This window comes from Bos indicus, unplaced genomic scaffold (assembly GCF_029378745.1).
Source record: "Bos indicus isolate NIAB-ARS_2022 breed Sahiwal x Tharparkar unplaced genomic scaffold, NIAB-ARS_B.indTharparkar_mat_pri_1.0 scaffold_64, whole genome shotgun sequence".
Classification (NCBI taxonomy): Eukaryota; Metazoa; Chordata; class Mammalia; order Artiodactyla; family Bovidae; genus Bos; species Bos indicus.
Window position 1 is genome coordinate 8,148 of NW_027223727.1, and position 22,513 is coordinate 30,660.

The following is a 22,513-nucleotide window of genomic DNA, read 5'->3' on the forward strand; positions in this document are numbered from 1 at the left end:
AGGGCTCTCAGCAAATTCAGGTGCTCAATACACACATGAATAAGTGACAAAATGGAGGGGAGGGGTGGAGGAACATACTAATTAAATAAATTTTAAAATACTGGATTCTTTTCTTTTACCAAAAATAAGAAATTACCCATTAAGAAGCAAAGATAAACTAGCTGCTAAGAAATGAGCTTATGTTGTCTCCAGAATTTCAGAACCTCTCTCCTACAGAGACATTTATTGTATTTGAAGACAGTTTGTGATGAATATAAAACCCTCTGACATGACATACATATGTGGGAAAATATGTATATATTTTTATTAACTTTAAGCAGATGGAAAGTGAAAGTCGGTCAGTCATGTTCTGCTCTTTGCAACCCTATGGATTGTAGCCTGCCAGACTTCTCTCTCCATGGGGATTCTCCAGGCAAGAATATTGGAATGGGTAGCCATTCCCTTCTCCAGGGGATCTTTCCAACCCAGGGATAAAATCTTTCTCTTTTGTGGCTCCTGCATTGCAGCCGGATTTTTTTACCATCTGAGCCACCAGGGAAGCCCTTAAGCAAATGGAGGAGAACATAAAAAAAACTTTGTAAGATAATGTAAAAAAAAAAAAAAAGTTTTATTATTTTATGTAAGAATTGCTTTTAGGCCATATAACAGCAAGGAGACCTGAAAAGGCTAAGAACAGAAAAATAAACATCACCATGTTCTCAACTTCAGCACTTTGCCTGACGCACCACTGGAACATCCTCGTGAGTACTAGAGAGAGAGACAGGACCAGGCCAACCTGCCCGAGATCCAAGGCTAAATGAGGAAGAAGAGGAATAAAATTAGTCTACTTCTCAACCCCACACACAGGTCCTTCTGTCACTTTAGAAAGATGACTCCTTTATTTTTATGATTTTTATTGGAGTATATAGTTGATTTACAAAGTTGTATTAGTTTCAGGTGTACAATAAAGTGAATTAGCCAGATATATACATATAATCTGTTCTTTTTAAATTATTTTACCAGATATGTCATTACATACAGTCCATACCCCATGGACTGTAGCCTACCAGGCTTCTCTGTCCATGGGACTTTCCAGGCAATAGTACTGGAGTGGATTACAATTTCCTTCTCCAGGGGATCTTCCCAACCCAGGGATTGAACCCAGGTCTCCCGCATTGTAGACAGACGCTTTACCATCTGAGCCACCAGGGAAGTCAATATATGTCATTACAGAGTATTATATAGAATCCCCTGTGCTATACAGTAGGTCCTTTTTAGTTATCTATTTTATTATATAGTAGTGAGAAGACTTCTTTATAATATTTAAATCATTTGCATGTAATGATAGTATCATTCATAATATTACTTCTGCTGCATGAGACAATAGTACAGTAGGAAAAAAAGAAAAAAGAAAAAACGCTATGAGGGACTTCCCTGGTGGTCCAATAGCTAAGACTCCGAACTCTCAATGCTGGGGGCTCGGGTTCAATTCCTGGTCAGGCAACTAGACTCCACATGCCACAACTAAGAGTTCACGTGCTGCAACTAAAGTCCTGCCTACTATAACTAAGACTGAAGGTCCCACATGCCCAGCTAAGACCCGATACAGCCAAATAATTAAGTAAATTTTTTTAAATATGAATTTAGAAAGACCTAACAAAGCTGTGGTTGTTGTTAAGTCACTAAGTCATGTCTGACTCTGGTGACACCATAGACTGTAGCACTACAGGCTTCCCTGTCCTTTGTTATCTCCCAGAGTTTGCTCAAATTCATGTCCATTGAGTTCGTGATGCTATCTAACCATCTCATCCTCTGTCACCTCCTTCTCCTGCCTTCAATCTTTCCCAGTACCCAAGGTCTTTTCTAATGAATCAGCTCTTTGAGTCAGGTGGCAAAAGTATTGGAGCTTCAGCTTCAGCATCAGTCTTTCCAGTGAATATTCAGGGTTGATTTCCTTTAAGATTGAATGATTTGATCTCCTTGCTGTCCAGTGGACTCTCAAGAGTCTTCTCCAACACTACAACTTGAAAGCATCAATTCTTCAGCCCTCAGCCTTCTTAATGGCCCATATTTTACATCCATTGACAACTCTTACATGACTACTGGAAAAAACATAACTTTCACAATATGGACATTTGCTGGCAAAGTGATGTTGCCGCTTTTTTTAATATTCTGTATAGATTTATCATAGCTTTCCTTCCAAGAAGCAAACGTCCTTTTCTTTTCTTTTTTTTTATTTTATTTTATTTTTAAACTTTACAATATTGTATTGGTTCTGCCATATATCAAAATGAATCTGCCACAGGCATACACGTGTTCCCCATCCTGAACCCTCCTCCCTCCTCCCTCCCCATACCATCCCTCTGGGTCGTCCCAGTGCATGAGCCCCAAGCATCCAGTATCGTGCATCGAACCTGGACTGGCGACTCGTTTCATATATATTATACATACTTCAGTGCCATTCTCCCAAATCATCTCACCCTCTCCCTCTCCCACAGAGTCCAAAAGACTGTTCTATACATCAGTGTCTCGTATACAGGGTTATTGTTACCATCTTTCTAAATTCCATATATATGCGTTAGTAAACGTCTTTTTATTCATGGTTGCAGTCACAGTTTGCAGTGATTCTTGGAACCCAAGAAAATAAAATCTGTCACTGCTTTAAATTTTTTCCCATCTATTTGCCATGAAGAGATGGGACTGGATGCCATGATCTTAGATCTTTGAATGCTGAGTTTTAAGCCAGCTTTTTCACTCTGCTCTTTCACTTTCATCAAGAGGCTCTTCAGTTTCTCTTCACTTTCTGCCATTAGAATGGTATCATCTGTATATCTGAGGTTATTGATATTTCTCCCAGCAATCTTGATTCCAGCTATGCTTCATCCAGCCTGGCATTTTGCATGATGTATTTTGCACATAAGTTAAATAAACATAGTGACAACATATAGCTTTGTCATACTCCTTTCCCAATTTTGAATCAGTTCATTGTTCTATGTCAAGTTCTGATTCTTCTTTAAATGCTTTCAGGTTCTCAGGAGACAGGTAAGATGGTCTGGTATTCCTATCTCTTTCAGAATTTTCCACAGTTTATTGTGATCCACAGAGTCAAAGCCTTTCAACATAGTCAATTAAGGAGATGTTTTTTCTGGAACCCCCTTGCTTTCTCTATGATTCAATGAACGTTGGCAATTTGATCTCTGATTCCTCTGCCTTTTCTAAAACAAGCTTGTATAGTTGGAAGTTCCCAGTCCACATACTGTTGAAATCTTTGAAGGATTTTGAGTATAACTTTATTAGCATGTAAAATGAGTGCAATTGTATGATAGTTTGAACATTCTTTGGCATTGTCTTTCTTTGGGATTGGAATGAAAACAACTCTCAGTCCTGTGGCAACTGCTGAGTTTTTCAAATTTTCTGGCATATTATATGAACAGCATCATCTTTTAGGATTTGAAATAGCTAAGCTGGAATTCCATTACCTCCACTAACTTAGTTCATAGTGATGCTTCCTAAGTTCCATTTGACTTCACAATCCAGGATGTCTGGCTCAAGATTAGTGACCACACCATCATGGTTATCCAGGGCATTAAGATCTTTCTGGTACAATTTTTCTGTGTGTTCTTGCCACCTCTTCCTAATCTCTTCTGCTTCTCTTAGGTCCTTACCATTTTTGTCCTTTATCATTTAATCCCACCTGGAGTGAGATACACTTGACAGTATAATATAGTTGAGGATGCCATTGTTCAGATTTTTGTCCTTATACTACAATTATCATTATGTAATTTCACTTTCTACATCCAGTGTAGCTGCAGTTGAAATCACAAACACAAGGCAATGGATTCTAAGAGCCAGTGCTTTTAAATCTAAAATATTACTTTCATTTTTCCATTATTAAAGACTGTAATTCAGGGCTATTCCTATGGTATAGTGAGGGGTGGTGAATTCATGCCACACAATCCAACAACTTCTTATCTGGGACCCACACAGCAGTGAGGATACTGTTTTTGCTATAGAGAATCTTTCTCAGACCCCTACAACCAAGGATTCCAAGTAACCCAAAAGCTAAAACCTAAAACCTAATCTGTACAAAAAGCTTAATAGTAAACCTGGTTCTTTCCATCCAGCTATAGGACACTACCTAGGATGTTCAGAGGTCATCTTGTTACAGTTATGTAGATTTCAACCCATTCAAAGAAAGATAAAAAGATAAAAGATCTCAATGAAGACCTACTGTAAACAAACAAGCAAACTACTCAAAAGCAATCTACAAATTCAGTGCAATCTCTATCAAATTACCAACGGCATTTTTCACAGAATTAGAACAAAAATATCTACATTTTGTATGGAAATACAAAATACCATGAATAGCCAATGTAATCTTGAGAAAAACAAAGAAGAAAAATGAAGCTAGGAGGAATCATGTCCCCTGTCTTCAGACTATACCACAAAGCTACAGTAATTGAAACAATATGCTACTGGCACCAAAAACAGAAATATAGATCAATGGAACAGGACAAAAGTCCAGAGATAAACCCATGCACCTGTGTCACCTATGAGAAAGGAAGCAAGGATATACAATGGAGAAAGACAGTTTCTCTAATAATTGGTGCTGGGAAAACTGGACAGCTACATCTAAAAGAATAAAATCAGAACACTCCCTAAGACCATAAACAAAAGTAAACTCAAATAGATTACAGACCTAAATGTAAGACCAGACACTAGAAAACTCTTAGATGAAAACATAGGGAGAACCCTCTGACATAAATTGCAGCAAGCTTTTTAACCCACCTCCTAGAGCAATGAAAATAAATAAAACACAAACAAACGGGACCCAATTAAGCTTAAAAACTTTTACACAGCAAAAAAACAAACAAACAAAGACAACCTGCAGAATGGGGGGAAATATTTGCAAATTAAGTGACTGATAAGGGGTTACTCTCAAAAATATATAAACAGTTCATGCAGTTCAATATCAAAAATAAATAAGTAAACAGCCCAATCAAAAAATGGGCAGAAGATTAAAACAGACATTCTCCAAAGAAGACATACAGATGGCCAAAAAGCACATGAAAAGATGGTCAACATTTCATTATTAAAGAAATGAATATCAAAACTACAGTAAAAAAAAACATTTTTTAAGCAAAAAACTTACAGTGAGGTTTCACACCAGTCAGAATGACCATCATCAAAAAGTCTACAAACAATAAGTACTGAAGAGGATGTGGAGAAAATTAAATTAGTACATGTAAATTAGTCCATGTAAATTAGTCCAGCCACTATGGAGAACAATATGGAGGTTATTTTAAAAACTAAAAATAGACACACAAAAAGATGCCAGGATTCTTGGCCTCTGGAGGAGAAGAATTCAGTCCAGGGCCAGAGACGAGGCTTGATCGCTCAGAGCTTGTGTGTAATAAAGTTTTATTAAAGTATAAAGGAGATAGAGAAACTTCTGAGATAGGCATCAGAAGGGGTCAGAAAGAGTACCCCCTTGCTAGTGTTAGCCATGGAGTTATATACTCTCTAATTAGTTATTACAGTTAATCAAAAGAATGTCTGGAGGTTGTAAAGACCTCAATAGGTCTACTCCCATAATTTGCACCTTAAGATAACAGGATTAGCCAGAAGGTTTTTTTCCAGAGACTGTCCTCAAGCAGGATACATTATTATATAATCCTAAGGAATGTAGAGGGACAAAAAAAGTTTGTCCTTTCTTCCTCCTTAAGAATTCCAGACCCCTCTCTCCTTGGGGACCCCTGGACTTATCAATCTGCCTAGGAATTGACTCTCTCACTACTAAGATCCAGCAATCTCACTCCAGGGCCTATATCCAGAGAAAACCATAATTTATAAGGATACATGCACCCTAGTCTTCACTGCAGGTCTATTTACAACAGCCGGGACATGGAAACAACCTAAATGCCTGTCAACAGAGCAATGGACAAGGAAGATGCGGTACCATATATACAATGGAATGTTACTCAGCCATAAAAAAGGGCAAAATAATGCCATTTGCAGCAACATGGCTGGACCTAGAGATTTGCATACTGAGTGAAATAAGTCTGAGAAAAGTAGAATATGATATTGCTTGCAAGTGGAATATGACAAAAGGCTACAAATGAACATATCTAAAAAACAGAAGTAGAGTAACAGGTGTAGAAAATAAACTTATGTTTACCAGGGGATATGGGAGGGGAGGGATAAATTGGAAGACCGGGACTGACACATACATACTACTATATATAAAATATTAAAATAGATAATTAATAAGAAACTACTGTAAAGTACAGAGAACTCTGTAATGATCTATATGGGAAAAGAATCTAAAAAAGAGTGGATATATGTATGTGTATAGCAGATTGACTTTGCTGTACATCGGAAACTAAGACAACAGTGTAAATGAACTATACCCCAATAAAACTTAAAATAAAAATGAAAGAATGGCCTGAGTGAGCCAAAGCAGGGGCCCAAGGCACCACAGGTCTGTTGCAGCAGGCATGTCATACCTGGTCTTTGCTCCTGAAGATTCCAAAAGTCAAAACCAGAAATTCTTTTCTAAAGGACTATTCATTTGAAGTATTAATCAAAATGCAAATTACTAAAAAGAATACAGGCACCCCAATATTCATGGGGTATGGGAAAAAAAAATCTTTTAAAAAAGTGAATATATGTATAACAGATTCACTTGGCTATACACCTGAAGCCAACACATCATAAATCAAACATTTGCCAATCAAAAAAATATTTTAAATTATCTCAACAAGGACTTACTGTAAATAAATAATTAAAAGTAAAAAAAATGATAGAAGTTCTCATCAAGACACAAATTACTTTACATGGACACACTGTGGAGTCTCCTGCTGCAGACATTTTAATACAACTCATTAGAACCAAAGAGTATATATTAGACAAGATGACAACAGTTTAATAACTACAAACAAAGCTATCAAATGCAAACATACCACAAATATTCACATGTGTACTTACATTCTACCAGAATCAGGGCCCCAAAGGCAACAACAGTGACAAAGATGGCACAGATGACATCCAGATACACAGCGAGCCATCGGGACGTCGTCAAAAGCAGGAACCAAGCCTCTGCATTTGTAAACCATAATAAGTGTAATACATAAACAGAAAAAACATGTTAGCTGCTTCTCATGAGGGAGAGCATTTTCTTAGTTAAGCTACAGAAGATTTTACACAAGGTAGGACAGCAAAGTTACACACCTGTAACTTCAAAGGAACCTAAAGATTCCAGAAAACTAGGTTCAACACAAAACAACATATGAGACACGGAGGAATCAGTCCAGGAAGCATGCTTTGAAAACTTCAACCCACGGGTTATCAAGAGAAATACCATCATAAGAAAGAAGTTGGAAAAACATCTCATTGGTGTGTTCCCTGCAGTGCTGGGCCTCAACATGAAGATCCTCCTCTCAAAGGGTCAGCTGTTCCCAGCTCTGACAGCAGAGAGCACAGCTCACACCATTTCCAGCACCTTCTGCCCTCACTACAGGGCCTGCAGTGGTTATTCTTAGGAGTCAGTGTCCACATGACCATCAGCTAACAGGGTCTGTATGTGACTTTCAAATGCCATGTTACCTTCAAAATATATTAATGATTGGAAAGTTTGGCCAGGATTTTATATACTTAGAAGAAATTCTGAATTTTCTACCGAGATGGAAAACAAACAAACAAACTTCACTGATACAAAGCATACTCAAGTGGGTAGCAAATCAGGAGCTTATTTTCCCCAACACTTCTGCTACCCTCAATCTATGCTCTCAAAAGACTTGGCAAAGCACACCCTGAGGGGGGAAGAACAGCCACCACCTGGTTCTGAAAATAAAGTTTTATTGGAATACAGCCATGGACTAATGTATGATCTTTGCCTGTCTTTGTGCTACAATGACAAAGATGAGTAGTTACAATAGAGACAGCACACAAAGCCTACAATATTTTCTATCTGGACCTTTGGAAAAAAGAAAAGCTTACTGAATCCTGCCTTAAAGAGACAGACATCCACAGGGCACAGTGATGGAAGGACAATGCAGGCCAGTCAGGGGAGAAAAGCAGGGCTGTGAGGGGGAAGAGGGGAGCACAGAGGGGATGTTGAGAGGAAGGAGTGGGGGAGGCATGTGTGCAGAGGGCAACATGGGCTAACACACAGAGAGGCGCTGGCCAGCCAGGCTACCTGAGACAGAGGTCAGGCCTCAGAAGGGAGCACATCCCATCCTTAGAAATCATCTCCAGAAACTTACAGACCTGAATGCAAATCCTGGTATGCATCAAACAGCTCCTGAAACTTCTGTTCAGCTTTGTATGCCCGGATGGTCCAGAGTCCCCGGAGAGAAGATGCTAAGTGGGAAAACACCGGGCTCCGAGCTAGGGAAGCAGAGACAGACACACATCAGAGAAAGTCAGGGAGGCTGGATGCGAGGAAACCACTGCCTCCCGGGCTCTGAGGTCACACGTCCTACCAAAGGGAATCCTCCATGCGACCCTCAAATTCCTGCTCACACCATGCTACACTTTAATGACCTGGGAATGAGAGATTCTCTTTGAAACTATCTTTGATCAAATTCAAAATCCCAGCTAGATTTAGATAAAGAAATTCTTTACTGGTTCTTTCATCAACATCCTCTCAAATATTTCTCCCTCCATATTCTTCTGGTATCTTTCCAGGTGGAAATTGCTCACAATTTATTAAAAGTATAGTGAAGTATAATTGATTTACAATAATCTGCTAGTTTCAGGTATGCAGTATAGTCATTCAGTTCTTTTCTCTGATTATATTCCATTATAGGTTATTACAAGACACTGAACAAAATTCTCTGTGCTTTACACTTAATTCTTGTTATCTATTTGATGTATTAATAGTAGTGTGTCTATTAATCCCATATTTCTAATTTGCTCCTCACTCTTTCCCAATGCCCTTTGGTAACCACAAGTTTGTTTTTTTATGCCACTGAGTCTATTTCTAGTTTGTGTATAGATTCATTTGTATTATTTTTAGATTTCATGTATAAGTGATATCATATGTGTCTTTCTCTGACTTTCTTTACTAAGAATAATACTCTCTAGATCCATCCATGTTGCTGCAAATGGCAATATTTCTTTTTTTTTCCCCATAGGTGAGTAATTATCATTCACTAATTTTTTAACCAGTAGCATTTTAAACTTTAATTCCTCATTAGAGTCCTCACCACACTGAATTTTGATGAGCTACCTGTGCATTGATTCCACCTTAGATGAGTAACCAAGGGCTGAGATAGAGTCAGTGCATCTCCCACCCTGGACCGGAGCCAGACATAGGACAGGAATGAGATGAGTAAGAAAGTGGACAGTCTGCCACCTCCCCCATCCTGGGACTCTCCCTGCACCTGCGCCAGGATTCTCTGTATGGGTCACGGAGCACCTGGTTCTGCACTGCCCTTGTGCCCACAGGACCTGGCAGATGAGGAGCCTTTGAATAGTCTTGACTTCTGCTCCAGGAACATGATGGATGTTTTTATATCTGCCTGCTGGACACCTGTCCTGTTGTTTGGGGGGCACTGTGGCCTGTGATATTCACATCACCCTTTTAGAATCTGACAGTGGCCTCAGTGTCCATCTTTTGAGTGACTTCATGTGGTTGGGGGCCTGATGTCACATGACTTCCCATTCATTTCCTGCCATCTTCTCTAAAAGCACACTGACCATGAGCACCAGGGTCAGGCTCTTGCCTGTCAGGGAATAGCTGGGCTGCAGGCTGCCAGACAGGGAGGACCCTTACATTTCTCATTCCCCACCATGAATGAGGATGCAACTTGCTATTGCCAGGGGCACATGGTGAGCCTCTGACCTCTGTCTGGAATGAGTGATAACTTGAGCTGTATCAGCAGGAAATACTAACATCACTTTGTTACCTGTGTGGGTTCTAGAGAAGACCTGTTAGTACAACTAGGTTGTTTATGGGAAGTTAGTAATGCATCTTACATGAGGCTACAGAGATTTTATAAAATGATAGGGGAAAGAATCCAGGGGGAAACTCCAAACTGTTTTCAGATCCTCACTCCTTAGTCCAGTATCTGAATGCTGGTCTGGTGACAGTTCAGTCAGTAGAGACGTGTACCTGGGCACTGCACATTTGGAGGGGTTGAGGTACAAACAAGTAAAGACACAGAACCTCCTCTCGTGTTTAGTGTCCCCAGTTCTATAAAGAAGGAAGGAGCAGGGGTGGTCCTAAGATGGCAGAGGAATAGGATGGGGAGACCACTTTCTCCCCCACAAATTCATCAAAATATCATTTGAATGCTGTACAAATTCCACAAAACAACTTCTGAATGCTGGCAGAGGATGCCAGCCACTTAGAAAGGCAGCCCATTCTCTTTGAAAGGTGGTCACCTCTATCTCCTCCCTACCTCTTCTCTTCTCTGCCTAAATCTGTTGGATCTCTTTGGGTGTTCTAGGCTGTGGAGAACACGTAGGGAACTGATTACTGGTTAGATTGGTCTCTGTCCTTTTGACTCCCCCTCTTCTCCTCCTGGTCACCTCTATCTCCCTCCTCCTTCTTCTCTTCTCCATGTAACTCTGTGAACCTCTCTGGGTGTCCCTCACTGTGGAGAATCTTTTCATCATTAACCTAGATGTTTTATCATTGGTGCTGTATGGATGGGAAAGTCTGTATGGATGGGATGTAAGAATAAGACTGAAAGCCAGAGGCAGGAGGCTTAAATCCAAAACTTGAGAACACCAGAAAACTCATGGAACACTAATCAACAAGAGCTCATCCAAAAGCCTCCATTCCTACACTGAAACCAAGCTGCACCCAAGAGCCAACAAATTTCAGAGCAAGACATACATACCAAGCTAATTCTCCAACAACATAGGAACATAACCCCAAGCATTAAAATAAAGGTGGCCAAAAGTCACACCAAACCCATAGACATCTCAAAATTCACTACTGGACACTTCATTGCACTCCAGAGAGAAGAGATCCAGCTCCACCCACCAGAACACTGACGCAAGCTTACCTAACTAGGAAACCTTGACAAGCCACTCGTCCAACCACACTCCTAGGGAGGAACCCTCATAATAAAGAGGAACCACAAACTTTCAGCATACAGAAAGGCCACCCCAAACACAGCAATCTAAACAAAATGAAAAGGCAGAGAAATATTCAGCAGGTAAAGCAACATGATAAATGCCCACCAACCCAAACAAAAGAGGAGGAAATAGGGAATCTACCTAAAAATGAATTCAGAATAATGATCTGAATGATCAGTAAAAATGATCGAAAATCTTGAAAACAAAATGGAGTTACAGATAAATAATCTGGAGACAAGGATTGAGAAGATGCAAGAAAATTTTAACAAGGACTTAAAAGAAATAAAAAAGAGTCAATCAATAATGAATATGCAATAACTGAGACAAAAGCACTCTGGAGGGAACCAACAGTAGAATAACTGAGGCATAAAATAGGATAAGTGATGTCAAAGATAGAATGGTAGAAATAAATGAAGCAGAGAGGAAAAAAGAAAATGTACTAAAAGAAATGAGGACAATCTCAGAGACCTCTGGAACAATGTTAAACGCCCCAACATTCGAATCATAGGAGCCTCAAAAGAAGAAGACAAAAAGGAAGGCCATGAAAAAATACTTTAGGAGATAACAGCTGAAAAATTCCCTAAAATGGTGAAGGAAATAGCCACCAAAGTTCAAGAAAACTAGAGAGTCCCAAACAGGATAAACCCAAGACAAAACACCCCAAGACACATATTAATCAAATTAACAAACATCAAACACAAAGAACAAATATTAAAAATATCAAGGGAAAAGCAACACATAACACACTAGGGGATTTCCATAAGAATAACAGCTGATCTTTCAATAGAAACTCCTCAGGCCAGAAGGGAATGGCCAGACATACTTAAAGTGATGAAAGAGAAAAACCTACAACCCAGATTACTATACCCAGAAAGGATCTCATTCAAATATGAAGGAAAAATCAAAAGCTTTTCAGACACTCAAAAGCTGAGAGAATTTAGCACCACCAAACCAGCTCTTCAACAAATGCTAAAGGATCTTCTCTAGACAGAAAACACAGAAAAGGTTTATAAACTCAAACCCAAAACAATAAAGTAAATGGCAATAGGATCATAATTATCAATAATTACCTTAAATGTAAATGGGTTGAATGCCCCAACCAAAAGACAAAGTCTGGCTGAATGGATACAAAAACAAGACCCCTATATATGCTGTCTACAAGAGACCCACCTCAAAACAAGGGACACATACTGACTGAAAGTGAAGGGCTAGAAAAAAATATTTCATGCAAATGGGGACCAAAAGAAAGCAGGAGTAGCCATACTCATATCAGATAAAATAGACTTTGAAATAAAGGATGTGAAAAGAGACAAAGAAGAAGTTTCTCAAGTGCACACGGAACCCTCTCCAGGATAGATCACATCCTGGGACATAAATCTAGCCTTGGTAAATTCAAAAAAATTGAAATCATTTCAGTCATCTTTTCTGATCACAATGCAGTAAGATTAGATGTCAACTACAGGGGGAAAAAAACTATTAAAAATACAAACATATGGAGGCTAAAAAACACACTTCTGAATAACCAAACAATCACAGAAGAAATCAAAATACCCATAGAAACAAATCAAAATGAAAACACAACAACCCAAAACCTATATGATTCAGTAAAAGCAGTGCTAAGGGAAGGTTTATAGCAATACAAGCTTACCTCAAGAAACAAGAGAAAAATCAAATAAATAACCTAACTTTACACCTAAAGCAACTAGATAAGGAAGAAATGAAGAACCCAGGGGTTAGTAGAAGGAAAGGAATCATAAAAAATAGGGCAGAAATTAATGAAAAAGAAACAAAGGGGACTATAGCAAAAGTCAACAAAACTAAAAGCTGGTTCTTTGAGATGATAAATAAAACAGACAAACCATTAGCCAGACTCATCAAGAAAAACAGGGGAAAGAATCAAATCAACAAAATTAGAAATGAAAATGGAGAAATCACAACAGACAACACAGAAATACAAAGGATCATAAGAGACTACTATCAGCAACTATATGCCAAAAAATGGACAACTTAGAAGAAATGGATAAATTCTTAGAAAAGTACAACTTTCCAAAACTGAACCAGGAAGAAATAGAAAATCTTAACATACCCATCACAAGCACGGAAATGGAAACTGTATTCAGAAATCTTCCAACAAACAAAAGCCCAGACTTCACAGGTGAATTCTACCAAAAATTTAGAGAAGAGCTAACACCTATTCTACTCAAACTCTTCCAGAAAATTGGAGAGGAAGGTAAACTCCCAAACTCATTTTATGAGGCTGCCATCACCCTAATAACAAAACCAGACAAAGATGCCACAAAAAGAGAAAACTACAGGACAATATCACTCATGAATATAGATGCAAAAAATCCTCAAACAAAATTCTAGCAAACAGAATCCAACAACATATTAAAAAGGTCATACATCATGATCAAGTGGGATTTATCCCAGGGATGCAAGGATTCTTCAATATTCATAAATCAATCAATGTGATACACCACATTAACAAATTGAAAGATAAAAACCATATGATTATCTCAATAGATGCAGAGGAAGGCTTTGACAAAATTCAACATCCATTTATGATAAAAATCCTCCAGAAAGCAGGCATAGAAGGAACATACCTCAACATAATAAAAGCTATATATGACAAACCCACATCAAACATTATCCTCAATGGTGAAAAATTGAAAGCATTTCCCCTAAAATCAGGAATAAGACACTCTCACCACTACTATTCAACATTGTTTTGGAAGTTTTAGCCACAGCACTCAGAGAAGAAAAAGAAACAAAAGGAATTCAGATTGGAAAAGAAGAAATAAAATTCACTGTTTGCAGATGACATGATCCTCTACATAGAAAACCCTAAAAACCACCAGAAAATTACTAGAGCTAATCAATGAATATAGTGAAGTTGCAGGATATAAAATTAACACACAAAAATCCCTTGCATTCCTATACACTAACAATGAGAAAACAAAAAGAGAAATTAAGGAAACAATTTCATTCACCATTGCAATGAAAAGAATAAAATGCTTAGGAATAAATCTACCTAAAGAAACAATAAGACCTGAATATAGAAAACTATAAAACACTGATAAAAGAAATCAAAGATGACACAAATAGAGGGAGAAATATATCATGTTCATGGATCAGAAGAATCAATATAGTGAAAATGAGTATAGTATCCAAAGCAATCTATAGATTCAATGCAATACCTATCAAGCTACCAATGGTATTTCCCAGAGAACTACAACAAATAATTTCACAGTTTATATGGAAATACAAAAAACCTCGAATAGCCAAAGCAATCTTAAGAAAGAAGAATGGAACTGGAGGAATCAACCTGCCTGACTTCAGACTATACTACAAAGCTACAGTCATCAAGACAGTATGGTACTGGCACAAAGTACCATAGATCAATGGAACAAAATAGAAAGCCCAGAGATAAACCCACGCACCTATGGACACCTTATCTTTGACAAAGGAGGCAAGAATACACAATGGAGAAAAGACAATCTATTTTACAAGTGGTGCTGGGAAAACTGGTCAACCACTTGTGAAAGAATGAAACTAGAACACTAACACCATACACAAAAATAAACTCAAAATGGATGAAAGATCTAAATGTAAGACCAGAAACTATAAAACGCCTAGAGGAAAACATAGGCAAAACACTCTCCAACATAAATCACAGCAGTATCCTCTATGACCCATCTCCCAGAGTAATGGAAATAAAAGCAAAAATAAACAAATGGGACCTAATTAAACTTAAAAGCTTTTGCACAATGAAGGAAACTATTAGCAAGGTGAAAAACAGCCTTCAGAATGGGAGAAAATAATAACAAATGAAGCAACTGACAAAGAAATAATCTCAAAAATATATAAGCAGCACCTGCAGCTCTATTCCAGAAAAATAAACGACCCAATCAAAAATGGGCCAAAGAACTAAACAGGCATTTCTCCAAAGAAGACATACAGATGGCTAACAGACACATGAAAAGACGCTCAACATTACTCAATATCAGAGAAATGCAAATCAAAACCACAATTAGGTACCATCTCATGCCAGTCAGAATGGCTGCTATCCAGAAGTCTACAAACAATAAGTACTGGAGAGGGTGCAGAGAAAAGGGAACCCTGTTACACTGTTGGTAGGAATGCAAACTAGTATAGTCACTATGAAGAATAGGGTGGAGATTCCTTTAAAAACTTCAAATAGAACTGCCATATGATTCAGCAATCCCACTGCTGGGAATACATACTGAGGAAATCAGAATTGAAAGAGACACATGTACTCCAATGTTCATTGCAGCACTGCTTACAATAGCTAGGACATGGAAGAAACCTATATGTCCATCAGTGAATGAATGGATAAGAAAGTTGTGGTACATATACATAATGGAATATTACTCAGCTTTTAAAAAGAATGCTTTTGAATCAGTTCTAATGAGGTGGATGAAACTGGAACCTGTTATAAAGAGTGGAGTAAGTCAGAAAGAAAAATACCAATACAGTATATTAATGCATATATGTGGAATTTAGAAAGAGGAGCTACCCCGCATCTGAGGTTAGGTGTGGCGGCCGAGAGGAGCTACCCTAGTCCAAGCCAGGGGCGGCGGCCGGGAGGACCTACCCCACCTCCAAGGAGTGGTGGCTGCGTGGGCACAGGAGGGCCTAGAGGAGCTATTCCATGTTCAAGATCAGAATGGGCAGTGGTGAGGAGATACCCCGTGTCCAAGGTACGGAGCAGCGGCTGTGCTTTGCTGGAGCAGTCCTGAAGAGATACCCCACGTCCAAGGTAAGAGAAACCCAAGAAAGATGGTAGGTGTTTCAAGAGGGCATCCGAGGGCAGACATACTGAAACCATACTCACAGAAAACTAGTCAATATAATTACACTAGGACCACAGCCTTGTCTACTTCAATGAAACTAAGCCATGCCCATGGGGCCACCCAAGATGGGCGGGTCATGGTGGAGAAGTCTGACAGAATGTGGTCCACTGGAGAAGGGAATGGCAAACCACTTCAGTATTCTTGCCTTGAGAACCCCATGAACAGTATGAAAAGGCAAAATGATAGGATACTGAAACAGGAACTCCCCAGGCCAGTAGGTGCCCAATATGCTACTGGAGATCAGTGGAGCAATAACTCCAGAAAGAATGAAGGGATGGAGCCAAAGCAAAAACAATACCCAGTTGTAGATGTGACTGGTGATAGAAGCAAGGTCCCATGCTGTAAAGAGCAATACTGCATAGGAACCTGGAATGTCAGGTCCATGAATCAAGGCAAATTGGAAGTGGTCAAAGAAGAGATGGCAAGAGTGAATGTCGACATTCTAGGAATCAGCGAACTAAAATGGAGTGGAATGGGTGAATTTAACTCAGATGACCATTATATCTACTACTGCGGGCAGGAATCCCTAAGAAGAAATGGAGTAGCCATCATGGTCAACAAAAGAGTCTGAAATGCAGTACTTGGATGCAATCTCAAAACGACAGAATGATCTCTGTTCATTTCCAAGGCAAACCATTCAATATCACAGTAATCCAAGTCTATGCCCCAACTAGTAATGCTGAAGAAGCTGAAGTTGAAAGGTTCTATGAAGACCTACAAGACCTTTTAGAACTAACACCCAAAAAAGATGTCCTTTTCATTATAGGGGACTGGAATGCAAAAGTGGGAAGTCAAGAAACACCTGGAGTAACAGGCAAAATTGGCCATGGAATACGGAATGAAGCAGGGCAAAGACTAATAGAGCTTTGCCAAGAAAATGTTCTGGTCATAGCAAACACCCTCTTCCAACAACACAAGAGAAGACTCTACACATGGACAACACCAGATGGTCAACACTGAAATCAGATGGATTATATTCTTTGCAGCCAAAGATGGAGAAGCTCTATACAGTCAACAAAAACAAGACCAGGAGCTGACTGTGACTCAGATCATGAACTCCTTATTGCCACATTCAGACTGAAATTGAAGAAAGTAGGGAAAACCACTAGACCATTCAGGTATGACTTAAATCAAATCCCTTATGACTATACAGTGGAAGTGAGAAATAGATTTAAGGGACTAGATCTGATAGATATAGTGCCTGATGATCTGTGGACTGAGGTTCGTGACACTGTACAGGAGACAGGGATCAAGACAATCCCCATGGAAAAGAAATGCAAAAAAGCAAAATGGCTGTCTGAGGAGGCCTTAGCTGTGGAAAGAAGAGAAGTGAAAAACAAAGCAGAAAAGGAAAGATATAAGCATCTGAATGCAGAGTTCCAAAGAATAGCAAGAAGAGTTAAGAAGGCCTTCCTCAGTAATCAATACAAATAAATAGAAGAAAACAACAGAATGGGAAAGACTAGAGATCTCTTCAAGAAAATTAGAGATACCAAGGGAACATTTCATGCAAACATGGGCTTGATAAAGGACAGAAATGGTATGGACCTAACAGAAACAGAAGATATTAAGAAGAGGTGGCAAATATACACAGAAGAAATGTACAAAAAAGATCTTCACGACACAGATAATCACGATGGTGTGATCACTGGCCTAGAGCCAGACATCCTGGAATGTGAAGTCAAGTGGGCCTTAGAAAGCATCACTATGAACAAAGCTAGTGGAGGTGATGAAATTCCAGTGGAGCTATTCCAAATCCTGAAAGATGATGCTATGAAAGTGCTGCACTCAATATGCCAGCAAATTTGGAAAACTCAGCAGTTTTGGAAAACTCAGCAAATTTGGAAAAGGTCAGTTTTTATTTCAATCCCAAAGAAAGGCAATGCCAAAGAATGCTCAAACTACCACACAATTGCACTCATCTCACACACTAGTAAAGTAATGCTCAAAATTCTCCAAGCCAGGCTTCAGCAATATGTGAACTGTGAACTTCCAGTTGTTCAAGCTGGTTTTAGAAAAGGCAGAGGAACCAGAGACCAAATTGCCAACATCTGCCGGATCATCAAAAAAGCAACAGAGTTCCAGAAAAACATCGATTTCTGCTTTATTGACTATGGCAAAGCCTTTGACTGTATGTATCACAATAAACTGTGGAAAATTCTGAAAGAGGTGGGAATACCAGACCACCTGATCTGCCTCTTGAGAAATTTGTATGCAGGTCAGGAAGCAACAGTTAGAACTGGACATGGAACAACAGACTGGTTCCAAATAGGAAAAGGAGTGCATCAAGGCTGTATATTGTCACCCTGCTTATTTAATTTATGTGCTGAGTACATCATGAGAAATGCTGGGCTGGAAGAAGCACAAGCTGGAATCAAGATTGCCGGGAGAGATATCAATAACCTCAGATATGCAGATGACACCACCCTTATGGCAGAAAGTTAAGAAGAACTAAAAAGCCTCTTGATGAAGATGAAAGAGGAGCGTGAAAAAGTTGGCTTAAAGTTGAACATTCAGAAAACGAAGATCATGGCATCTGGTCCCATCACTTCATGGCAAATAGATGGGGAAACAATGGAAACAGTGTCAGACTTTACTTTTGGGGCTCGAAAATCACTGCAGATGGTGACTGCAGCCATGAAATTAAAGGACGCTTACTCCCTGGAAGAAAAGTTATGACCAACCTAGATAGCATATTCAAAAGCAGAGACATTACTTTGCCAAGAAAGGTTCATCTAGTCAAGGCTATGGTTTTTCCGGTGTTCATGTATGGATATGAGAGTTGGACTGTGAAGAAAGTTGAGCACTGAAGAATTGATGCTTTTGAACTGTGGTGTTGGAGAAGACTCTTGAGAGTTCCTTGGACTGCAAGGAGATCCAACCAGTCCATTCTGAAGGAGATCAGCCCTCGGATTTCTTTGGAGGGAATGATGCTGAAGCTGAAACTCCAGTACTTTGGCCATCTCATGCGAAGAGTTGACTCATTGGAAAAGACTCTGATGCTGGGAGGGATTGGGGGCAGGAGGAGAAGGGGACGACAGAGGATGAGATGGCTGGATGGCATCACTGACTCGATGGACGTGAGTCTGAGTGAACTCCGGGAGTTGGTGATGGACAGGGTGGCCTGGCGTGCTGCGATTCGTGGGGTTGCAAAGAGTTGGACACGACTGAGTGACTGAACTGAACTGAAGTGAAGAAAGATGGTAACAATGACCCTATATGAGAGACAACAAAACAGGCACAGATGTAAAGAGCAGACTTTTGGACTCTGTGGGAGAAGGCGAGGGTGGGATGATTTGAGAGAGTAGTATGAAATATGTATGTTACCATATGTGAAACAGATCACCAGTCCAGGTTCAATGCATGAGACAGGGTTCTCAGGCCCAGTGTACTGGGATGACCCTGAGGGATGGGATGGGATGGGAAGGAGGTGGGAGGTGGGTTCAGGATGGGGAGCACATGTACACCCTTGGCTGTTTCATGTCAATGTATGGCAAAAACCACTACAATATTGTAAAGTAATTAGCCTCCAATTAAAATAAATAAATGAATTAAAAAAAAAAAAAAAAAGATGGAAGGAGCTGCTTCCTCTTGTAAGTCACTGGGGCTCAGAGAGGGTGGAAAGCCCTGGGCTAGGGGAAGACAGCCTGGGCTAGGGGCCAGGTGACCATCCACTCAGCTCTGAGTGGGACTCTTTCCTGCCTGGGACATCTGACCGGGAACCTAACTCTTAGATGCTCAGCTGTAATATTGCTTTAAAGAAAAACCCTTCTCTGACCTGCGATATGTTCTAATCTTTCCCCTTTTTACTTCATTTAGGCACAGAGCTGAAAGTGATTCAGTGATGCTTTTGATCATACAGTTATGTACCTGTGTTCTCATTTCAGCATCCACACTGCTCTCTCTTCACTCTATTGAGTAACTTTTTAGCTGCCTATAACTTTGTGTTGTAAGAGCAACATAAACTCAGATTGAGCTCAAGCTCCAAATAAGAAATTCTGGGAGCTGTGTTCAGGTCTTTTCTGTATCCCTACCAGGTGTCCCAGTCACCCTCAGAACTCATCCAGTCTGGACACTGGGTGCTCACAGGGATGATACAGGTGAATTCTGGGGCTCATCACTCTGTCAGGAGGACCTGAAAACCCAGCTCCAGAGAGCAGAGAAAACTCACAAGAACCAGGCTCCCATTTCCACTCCACAGAGAGTGACATCAACACTGTTCATCACAGACAGGGCTTCTGAACAGGAAGCAGACGTGGCTGTTCCCCCAGGGAAAGTCCTGGAGTGAACTCTTCGGCGTGGCCTCCCTCACCTGCTTCCCTGTCAGGAGATCAAAGTGCAGCTGATTCTCTCCAGCAGGGATGGAAGGTGGGGTTGACTTTATAAACCAGGTATCATCTCATCCTTGAAAACCAGGGAACCCAAACACCCCATCACCTACTTCACCTCAAACCCAAGAGTTATAGTCCAGGGAATCTGGAGCCATGAAAATCTATCCTTTTTCTTTCAAACCCCATTAGGGCTGAGAAGAATGCCAGGATGAGTGAACTGGAAGGTCTACCAAAAAGTTAAGTAGAACATGGGGAGAGGGGATGTCAAGGCTCTGTTGTTATGTTGCCCAAAGTAGCATCTTTTTCCCACAAGCACTGAGCTCGCTGTCTTGAAGCAGACTATGTCACAGCCATAGCTTCAGCCCACAGTCACATGTATAAACCTACTGTTCACAGGACTGACAGCTGTGTTTCCCATAACCCTGAGGACATTTGGGAACACATCCCGCAAGTGTGGGGTGCAGATCTTCCTTGACAGGGGAATCTCTCTGGCTGATAGCCCTGTTGCAGGTTATTATTCAAGCTATGTGAGACCTGCTAGTTTTGAATAAGTTCTCAGTTGCCTCTTGTTCAAGGTTCTAATGCCTTTGGTAGTGGCCAGAAGGCACTCTACAAGAATCTACTCAAGAAATCCTCTTGAGACCCCCAGAGACTAAGGGATTAAGAGCACTGACTGCCCAGTATTAACTATATTAACCCATCTAAGTGATAGATCTGGGCATAAGACCCACACTATCTTATTCCCAAGGTTGTGCTTTTAATCACAGCTGCAGTGTCTCAGAGGGAGAATAATCAGGGTTAAGAATGCCTGTGTGTGATGATGTGCATTTTTCTCCAGACTTTGTTATTTGTGTTCAGAAAACCACCAAATCTTACTCAGCTAATATCCAACAGCCTTAGCCATTATTGCATATCTTATTAATCACCTTGTGCTCAGTCGCTTCTGTTATGTCCAATTCTTTGCAATCCCATGGACTGTGTAGCCCACCAGGCTCCCTGTCCATGGAATTCTCCACGGAAGAATACCTAGATCTTCCCAACCCAGGGATTGAACCCGCATCTCTGACATCCCCTGCATTTACAACTAGCACCATCTGGGAAGCCCCATTAATTACCTTATGTTGAACAAAGCCCCTGGGAATCTGGCATGAGAGCCCCTTAAAACAGGTGTATTAGGATCATGGATTAGGATCATTCTCACTTTCTCAGTTGCTCAATCATGTCTGAATCTTTGAGACCCCATGGACTGTAGTCTGCCACACTCCTCTGTCCCTCGAATTATCCAGGCAATAATACTGGAGTGGATTGCCATGTTCTCCTTCAGGGGATCTTCACAACCCAGGAATTGAACCTGTTTCCTGTGTCTCCTACATTGAAAGGTGGATTCTTTATCAATGAGACACCTGGGAAGCCCTAAAATACACTATCAGTTACTATTTAAAGGAAGCAGCAGTGTTATTATTTACAGCACAGACCTACCTCCCCAGGTTCGTAGGTGTCCAATATGCAACTGGAGAAGAACAGAGAAATATCTCCAGAAGGAATGAAGAGGCTAAGCAAAAGCAGAGACAATGCCTAGTTGTAGACGTGTCTGGTGGCGAAAAAAAGTCCAATGATGTAAAGAACAATACTTCATAGGAACCTGGAATGTTGGGCCCATTAATCAAGGTAAATTGGAAGTGGTCAAATAGGTGCTGGATGGCAAGAGTGAACATTGGCATTTTTGGAATCAATGAACTAAAATGGATGGGAATGGGAGAATTTAATTCAGATGACCATTATATCTACTACTGTGGGAAAGAATCCATTAGAAGAAATGGAGTAGCGCTCATAGTCAACAAGAGTCCAATATGCAGTGCTTGGATGCAATCTCAAAAATTAGAGAATGATCTCCATACATTTCCAAAGCAAAGCATACAATATCACGATAATCCAAACCTAAGCCCCAACCACTAATGCCAAGGAAGCTGAAGTTGAATGGCTCTATGAAGACCTATAAGACATGCTAGAATTAATACACACACACACACACACACACACACACACACACACAGTCATTTTCATCATAGGGGACTAGAATGCAAAAGTAGGAAGTCAAGAGATACCTGGAGTAACAGTTTGACCTTGGATTACAAGACGAAGCAGAGCAAAGGCTAACAGAGTTTTGCCAAGAGAACACACTGGTCATAGAAAACAACCTCTTCCACCAACACAAGAGAAGACTCTACACGTGGACAT

General features: G+C 40.1%; 1 protein-coding gene across 1 annotated transcript in view; it reads right to left on the reverse strand.

Annotated features, from left to right (window-relative positions):
* Positions 1-638: 638 nt before the first annotated feature.
* LOC139182030 (ATP-binding cassette sub-family C member 4-like) overlaps positions 639-22,513 on the reverse strand; it is a gene marked incomplete at its 3' end in the record, with an annotated part of 75,131 nt that continues 53,256 nt past the window's right edge. The window contains exons 6-8 of the mRNA XM_070785514.1: positions 8,248-8,367; positions 6,967-7,077; positions 639-792 (exon numbers count right to left, since the gene is read on the reverse strand). Of these exons, the coding sequence (XP_070641615.1) occupies positions 639-792; positions 6,967-7,077; positions 8,248-8,367 (385 nt within the window). The remainder of the gene's footprint in view (positions 793-6,966; positions 7,078-8,247; positions 8,368-22,513) is intronic.